The 7,519-nt window shown below is 63.2% G+C and overlaps 1 protein-coding gene across 1 annotated transcript in view; it reads left to right on the top strand.

The window, feature by feature from the left end:
- Positions 1-7,519, top strand: part of MLXIP (MLX interacting protein) — a 59,555-nt gene that overhangs the window by 48,758 nt on the left and 3,278 nt on the right. The window contains exons 4-16 of the mRNA XM_006894709.1: positions 449-534; positions 943-1,032; positions 1,318-1,359; positions 1,689-1,860; positions 2,319-2,408; positions 3,046-3,137; positions 3,790-4,435; positions 5,201-5,322; positions 5,439-5,616; positions 5,884-6,005; positions 6,523-6,624; positions 6,698-6,825; positions 6,902-7,025. Coding sequence (XP_006894771.1) covers positions 449-534; positions 943-1,032; positions 1,318-1,359; positions 1,689-1,860; positions 2,319-2,408; positions 3,046-3,137; positions 3,790-4,435; positions 5,201-5,322; positions 5,439-5,616; positions 5,884-6,005; positions 6,523-6,624; positions 6,698-6,825; positions 6,902-7,025 — 1,994 coding nt within the window. The remainder of the gene's footprint in view (positions 1-448; positions 535-942; positions 1,033-1,317; positions 1,360-1,688; positions 1,861-2,318; positions 2,409-3,045; positions 3,138-3,789; positions 4,436-5,200; positions 5,323-5,438; positions 5,617-5,883; positions 6,006-6,522; positions 6,625-6,697; positions 6,826-6,901; positions 7,026-7,519) is intronic.

Raw genomic sequence — 7,519 nt, 5'->3', positions numbered from 1 at the left:
GGGTCAGGGGTGTGAGAGGGGTGGGGAGGTGTCTGTGAGGGGTCAGGTGTGAGAGGGGGTAGGGAGGTGTCTGTGAGGGGTCAGGCCTGCGAGAGGCGGTGGAGCGGTGTCCGTGGAGGGTCAGAGAACCTCAGGCTGAGCGGCAGGCCCTGGTCCCCTCCTCGGGCCACTGTGGCTGGTTCCGGCTGCAGAAGATGTCTGTGCTCCGGCCACTTACCCACTTGATGAACAAGACACCAACCCCACACTTAGTGACCGAGCATCTGTCCTCTGACCCGACCCCTCAGCCCTCTTGTCTAAGGTGGGGAGGGAGGCCTGTGGAGGGCAGGGCCTGCCTTGGAGGGGCAGAGACAGGTGAGCCGGAGCCCCTCAAGGCCCTGGATGGTAGTGACTGTATCCTCCAGGGCCCTGGGCCATAGTGACCATGTCTTGCTCTCTCTCCACCCAGACCTGGAGAAGCGCAAGAATCCCGTGTGCCACTTTGTCACTCCGCTCGATGGTTCAGTGGACGTGGACGAGCATCGCCGGCCAGAGGTACGGGGCACGTGGGAACCCTGTGAAGGCCGAGAGGGACCAGGGCTGTGTGTCCCTCAGCCAACACGACCCCGAGAAAGGACGGAATAGCAAATGGCCTCTGACACCTGCAGACCCCTTCTCAGTGGGGCTGACCTCATTGAGGAGTGCTGGGAGTCGTTGTGGATTGTTGAACAGAAAATTTATTTTCTCGGTAAAGCGTCAATCAGATTACAATAAAAGGTTTAACAAAGAAGTGGAGTGCAGGTTGAATTGGGGGCCGCTTACGTCCTGGACAAGGTGAAGCCGGCTCGTGCGTGAGGTCACACACGCTGCTCACCTGCACATCAGGCTCTCCCTCACACCCCCTCGTGGTAGAGGTCTGGTGACCCCCCGAGGAACCTTGGCTTGTCCCCGACCCCGTGACAGGCCATCGCCACAGACGGCAAGTACTGGAGGAGCCGCATCGAGATTGTCATCAGAGAGTACCACAAGTGGAGAGCCTACTTCAAGAAGAGGGTACGGCCCGGGCCCTGGGCAGGCGGTGGGGTGCTGCGCTCAGACCCACTCCCACGGCCAGAGGCTCTGGCTGACCACAGGGGCCTGGGCGCTGGGCCTGCTGCGGGCTGGGATCCTTGTCTCCACACTGCCCGAGAATCCCTGTGGTACCGGGCCCCAGCCTGGGCAGAGCATGGCTGGCCTCCAGAGCCCCAGGGGGTGTCCAGGGTACCCGGACCCTGAGGAGGTGACGCAGGGCCCGAGCACCGAGACCCGGGGACTGCCTCATCTCACTCCTTCCCACAGCTCCAGCAGCACAAGGAGGAAGACCTCTCCAGCCTGGCCCAGGTGGGTGCTCAGGGGCAGGAGCACCGGCCTCCCACCGACAGCGGCCCGGGGCCTTGCGTGCATGGGGAGCTGGGCTGCCAGTCTCCCCTGACTGCAGCCTTGTGTGCACGGGGGAACTGGGAGGTTAGAGTTCCACGAATGGGGCGTGCTTGAGGAACTGAGGTACCTCACTGAGGCTACAGTGCGGGGGCCCTGAGCTCCCTCTCCCTCAAGAAGGCCCACTCTCTGGTTCGAGCCCCCACCCCTGCCTCGGCGTGTAGGACACCTTTCCTTCAGCCGGGAGGGGGGAGACCCCAGCCCCATGCACCCCTTTTCCTTCTGTGACACAGGATGATGACTTGCTGTATTGGCACAAACATGGAGACGGGTGGAAGACCCCAGTTCCCATGGAGGAGGACCCACTGCTGGACACAGACATGCTCATGTCCGAGTTCAGTGACACCCTCTTCTCCACGCTGTCCTCACACCAGCCAGTGGCGTGGCCCAACCCCCGGGAGATAGGTAACTCCCTGTGCCCTGACCTGCACCCTGGACGGCCATCAGTCATTCAGGGCTGGCCCTGTGCAGTGAGGTGGGGCCCTGATGGTGGGGCTGCGAGCAGAGCCTCTCCGAGGGTGAGGGGGGCCAAGCCTGGGGGGGCTGTGAGCAGAGCCTCTCTGAGGCCGTGATGGGTGCTGACCCCGTTGCCTGCCAGCTCCAGCTCCCGAGTGCAGTGTCGTTTCTGGAGCGGCCCTTATGGGGCACAGCAGAGCCCTGGGAATGGCAGCTCCTGGTCACGTCTCAGTGGCCTCTGACCGGGGAGTCGTGGCTCTCTGTGGTCTTCCACTGCCCTCCGCTCCTGCCTTCCAAGAGTGGCCCGAACCCCCCAGAGGTAGCCGTGGAGAGTCCTGCATGTTAGCAGGGTCTTCCTGTGCATACCCCGTCGTCTGAGGAGGCGGACACCCCTCTGTCTGTTGCAGCACATCTGGGGAACGCAGACATGATCCAGCCAGGGCTGATGCCCCTCCAGCCCAACCTGGACTTCATGGACACCTTCGAGCCTTTCCAGGGTGAGCACGCTGGGGGCCGGCATTCTACCTCCCTTCTGGGGGGCCACGGCACAGCCAGTACCTGGGGAAAGGAGACTCTTTCCATAGTTTCGGAAGACCTGGGGCATTTTTCCCAGAGGAACAGTGCTCAGTGCAGCACCCAGCCATGGGCTCAGTTGGGGTAAGCAGTCTCCCCTGTGGGCAGCAGGGGGCGCCAGCACCACAGGCATCTTGTTACAGAGCATCCTGCACGTGGTGCACTCAGGGCCAGCAGCTGCCCGCATGGGGAGGTACTGATGCAGGACTTCAGTGTCCTCCCCTCATGTTAGAAGGTCAGCTCAGAACCTCAGGGCCAGCAGCTGCCTGCATGTGGAGGTACTGATGCAGGACCTCACTGCACAGCATCTTTACCTCATGTTAGAAGGTCAGCTCAGAACCTCAGGGCCAGCGGCTGCCTGCACGGGGGGTTTTGATGCAGGGCCTCACTGCAGAACGTCCTTATGCTGTAAGGTCGACCCAGAACCTCAGGGCCAGCGGCTGCCCGCTTGGGGCCTTTAATACAGGACCTCACTGCAGGGCAGCTGGCTGAAGGTGCCCTGGGCCGCTGGACTTGGGAATGAGGCACCTGGACTCAGCAGCCCCCCACTTTGCCTTCCAGACCTCTTCTCCTCCAGCCGCTCGATGTTTGGCTCTATGCTGCCAGGCCCGGCCCCCGAGCCTGACCCTGACCCCACCAGCCCCCCAACTCAGGTACGAGACTCACAGCTTGTTTTGGGGTGGCAGCAGATGCTGTGCCCAGGGTTGCTCAGCTCACCACGTGTCCTGCGAGGCCCCCGGCCCTCACTGGGGTGAGGTTCTGTCGGGAGGTGCGTGCTTCTGCCCAGAGCACCAAATCCGCGTGTGGTGGTTTTGACTTGTTAGGTGGGGTTCCCTAGACAGACACGTGGCAACAGCATTAATGGAGCTGGCTCAGGTGCAACCTCCACCTTGCTCAGCAGTCGTCAGGGAGGGCTCTGGAGTCAGGGTGTCGGCTGTCCCTGGCCTCACCTGCTCCGGGGAGATCCCGTTGGACGGTTACATCCTCGTCACCTCTCTATTGAAGTCGACACTGATACTGTCCTGGGGGAACGGCTGAACAGCTGCGATCCAGGCTGCGCTGTGCTGTAACGGGAGATGCTTGGGGCCTGGGGAACCCGCTGAACCCGAGAAACCAGATAGCCCCTGGCTAGCATCCTCCTGTGGGGTCACTTCTGTCTGAGCTCACCGCTGCCCATGGTTCCTGATGGAGAGCCTGTGGGAGCCCTGATCTGCACCCCACAATCAGCAGGATGGATGTCTGTCCCAGCACTGGTACCAGAAAACCAGCTCGAGTGCCTGACCCCAACCTTTGTTCTCTTCCCAGGAGGACATCCTGCCGACCTCTCCTCTCCCCACCGTCAGCATCCCAGACACCTTCACAGCCCCCACCCCCTCCATGGACCCCCCAGGGCAGCAGAGCTGTGACCATGGCCCCCGCACGGGGGACCCCTTCATCCAGCCCACAGACTTTGGCCCCACAGATCCCCCGCTGAGCGTCCCTCAGTCCTTCTTGCCCGTCTTCACCATGCCCTTACTCTCGCCCAGCCCTGCCCCAACGCCAGCTTCGCCTGCCTTGCCCCTCGGCCCCCCATCTGCCACCTCTCTGAGCCCCCCAGCTCCCCCGGCCTTCCTGGCAGCACAGAAGATGGGTGTCGGCAAGTCCCCCTCTGTTATCACTCACACAGCTTCGGCCACCCTCACCCACGACGCCTCCGCCACCACCTTCAGCCAGGCCCAGGGCCTGCTCATCACCACCCGCCCCCCAGCACCGGTGGCCTCCCCCTGTGCCCTGGCACTGTCTCCTGTCATCCGACCGCCAACCGTCAGGGCTCCTCAGCCCTTTCTGACATTTGTGCCCCCCAAACCTGTATCTCTGACTGGAGGGAGGCCCAAGCAGCCCCCCAAAATAGTGCCTGCTCCCAAACCTGACTCCATGTCCTTGGTGTTGAAGAGCGCCTGCATCACCCCAGGTGAGTGTCTTCCCAGGGAACCCAGGCCCCACACCTTTGCCTCCGCATGGAACCAGTGGGCGACCCACTCGACACAGTGCAGGAAGAGCTCAGAGAGGTCGTCGTTTGGTTCCAGAACACCTTAGTAAAGCCAGCCCCGCGGGCGGGCGCTCCAATGGGTCCCGGTCACAGTGACGCCGTGGTGTAGACCACCGGACAGGTGCCAGCGTGAGGAGGGGGTGCGAGGTGTGAGCCGTGGACTGAGCGGGCAGCGCTGTGAGGAGGGGGTGCGAGGTGTGAGCCGTGGACTGAGCGCGCAGCGGTGTGAGGAGGGGGTGTGAGGTGCGTTATGTGAGGTGTGAGCCGTGGACTGAACGGGCAGCGGTGTGAGGTGTGTATGTGTGTGCGCGCGCGTGCTGTGGACTGAGCGGGCAGCCGTGTGAGAGGGTGTGAGAATGACAGGCGGCAGGGACATGAGGAGAGCACGTGCCGTTAGGCTTGGCCGACGCAGAGCTGCCATGAACAAGACTGCAGTGAGACAAGGCCCAGATGGAGGTCGCGTGTCCTGGCCCCTCTCGGCCCTGTAGTCTGAAAGCTCACGGTCCTGCCCATCCTGCCCTGCTCCTTCAAGGACAGCTTGCACAGGGTTTGGGGGCCCTGGTGCCGCCTGTCTTCTAAGTTGAGGGCCAGGCCTTGCATAGGTGGGGTGGTCTGTTCTGGAGGCCCTGCGGCAGGCCTTCTGGGGACCAGGCCTGCAGGCTTGGCCCTCACTTTCCGCCCCGTCAGCTGCCTTTTCAGGGCAGCCACAGGCGGTGATCATGACATCAGGCCCTCTGAAGAGAGAGGGGATGCTGGCCCCCACCGTGTCTCAGTCCAGTGTGGTCATCACCCCTGCGGCCATCGCCAGGGTGAGAACGCTGGGCTACCTGGTGGGGAGCAGGCATCGCCTGGACAGGCCCTCCGTGGCCTGAAAGCATGGCAGGCCGGCTGCTGCGTCAGCAGACTGTTGTCCTCATCCCCGTAGGCTCCCGGAGTCGCCGAGTTCCACCGTGGCATCCTGGTGGCCGACCTCGGCCATGCCCCAGGTGGCCAGCCTCCTGTTTCTCGGCTCTTCTCCTCGAGCGCCCTGCCAGATGGCCTGGTGAAGGGCGAGCAGGGCTCGATGCATGCGGGTGGCCCCCAGCTCTCCACTGCGGGTCCCAGTGAGTGCCCAGCGTGGACGTGTCGGGCCGTGAGGGTCAGCGTGATGACGGGGCAGTGGGCCGTGTGCTCCAGCGTGGGTGTGCTGGGTGGTGGGCCACGAGAGCCACTGAGCTCTCCACCCACACTCACCGCTCCACGCTGGCATTGCTGTGGTGGACGGCGGTGATCCGTTAGTGTCTGCTCAGTGCCGGCCTGGGGCAGTGAGTGCTTGAAGGGTCTGGGCCGTGCCCCAAGCCCCTCAGGAGCAGCCTCTCCACTCTTCTCAGGTCGAGACTGCCCCAGCTCTGGGCAGGCCTCTCCGTGTGCGTCTGAACAAAGCCCCAGCCCCCAGTCCCCCCAGAACAACTCAGGGAAATCTGCAGACCCCAAGAATGTGGCTGCCGTCAAGGTAACCCTGGCTTCCCTCGGGGGGGGGGGGGTGGAGTCAGGAGCCTGGGGTTAGGCCATGCGCTCTGGGGAAAATGCTTGAAAGGAGCTGCGGTCTGCACACCAGGCCAGGTGTGGCAGCCACGAGTCCCTCCACTCGCAGGGACAGCATCACTGGGGTGCTGGTGACGACAGAGACCCCTGCCAAGGCCCAAGTCCAGCATCCACACTGGATCCCTGACCAGACTGGTGGTTGTCTGTAAACGTCAGAGGGGGCAACTTCCAGGAGAGGGGAGACTGAACGTTCAGTTGTTTGATGGTCACTTAGCCGCACTCAGTCCGCATGTCTTCCAGCTTCCCCGTCCCACCCTCTGGGTTCCTCCAGGACCAGCTCAGCTCCTTGTCGTCTTCCATGTCCTCTGTAGCCTGGCCTGGTGGGCATCCCCTGGTCCACACGTGCTTTGGGGGCATGTCCAGGGCTGGGCCTTGTGTGGCCGCTGACCCTGTTCGGTGGTGAATGACAGCCTTCTGCCCGGCAGAACCGGCAGATGAAGCACATCTCGGCCGAACAGAAGAGGCGTTTCAACATCAAGATTGGCTTTGACACCCTCAACAGCCTGATCTCAAACAACTCCAAGCTGGTGAGTGGCCGGAGCGTGTGGGAGCCTGGGGCCCGGCCCTCGGCCGCCGCTGACCGGCCCGCCCTGCCCGCAGACCAGCCACGCCATCACGCTGCAGAAGACGGTGGAGTACATCACCAAGCTGCAGCAGGAGCGGAGCCAGCTACAGGAGGAGGCCCGGCAGCTGCGTGAGGAGATCGAGGCACTCAACGCCACCATCATGTGAGGCTGCGGGCGGGCGGGGGGCGCCCCGACATACGGCCCTGCCCAGCTGCTCCAAAGCCCCCTGGCCTTTCAGCTCCTGCCAGCAGCTGCTGCCCGCCACGGGGGTCCCCGTCACTCGGCGCCAGTTCGACCACATGAGAGACATGTTTGACGAGTACGTGAAGAGCCGGACCTTACAGAACTGGAAGTTCTGGATTGTATCTTTCCTTAGCTCTCGTGCCCACCCCAGGCACCTGCCCTCCTCTTAAGAAGCCTGCCCCTCGGGCCCCTGCTAGCCTGGGGATGGTCACGGGGAAGGAGAGATCTGGAAGCAAGCTGACGTGACGGGGCGAGTGGGTGTGCGTACATGGGTCGGGGTGACTGGATGGAAGGGTGACGGCCACCAGCCTGGCTTCCTGAGTGGTCCTAGACCCTTCTCATCCAGGCCGTTGCCTGGTGGGCATGTGGGCAGAATCCCAAGTCCCCGGAGTCAGCGAGGAGACGGGCCATTCTCAAGCCTGTCTTCCGGGGACTGGGAGACATGCAGTATGACAGGACACGGGTCAGTTCTGGACGCCTCTGCCTCCCTCTGTGTCGCCTGTGTTCCTGGGAGTGATGTACAGACTGCCGTGTCCCATGACCGTGCCCACCTCCTCCCTGTCCCCACTGTGTCAGTCCATGCAGCACACACTCCTTCAGCAGGTCACACCCC

The sequence above is a fragment of the Elephantulus edwardii genome, unplaced genomic scaffold (genome assembly GCF_000299155.1).
Source record: "Elephantulus edwardii isolate Elephantulus edwardi_28Jun2011 unplaced genomic scaffold, EleEdw1.0 scaffold00148, whole genome shotgun sequence".
Classification (NCBI taxonomy): Eukaryota; Metazoa; Chordata; class Mammalia; order Macroscelidea; family Macroscelididae; genus Elephantulus; species Elephantulus edwardii.
The sequence above is the reverse complement of the archived record's forward strand: the minus strand, read 5'-3'. Positions and strand labels throughout refer to the sequence as shown.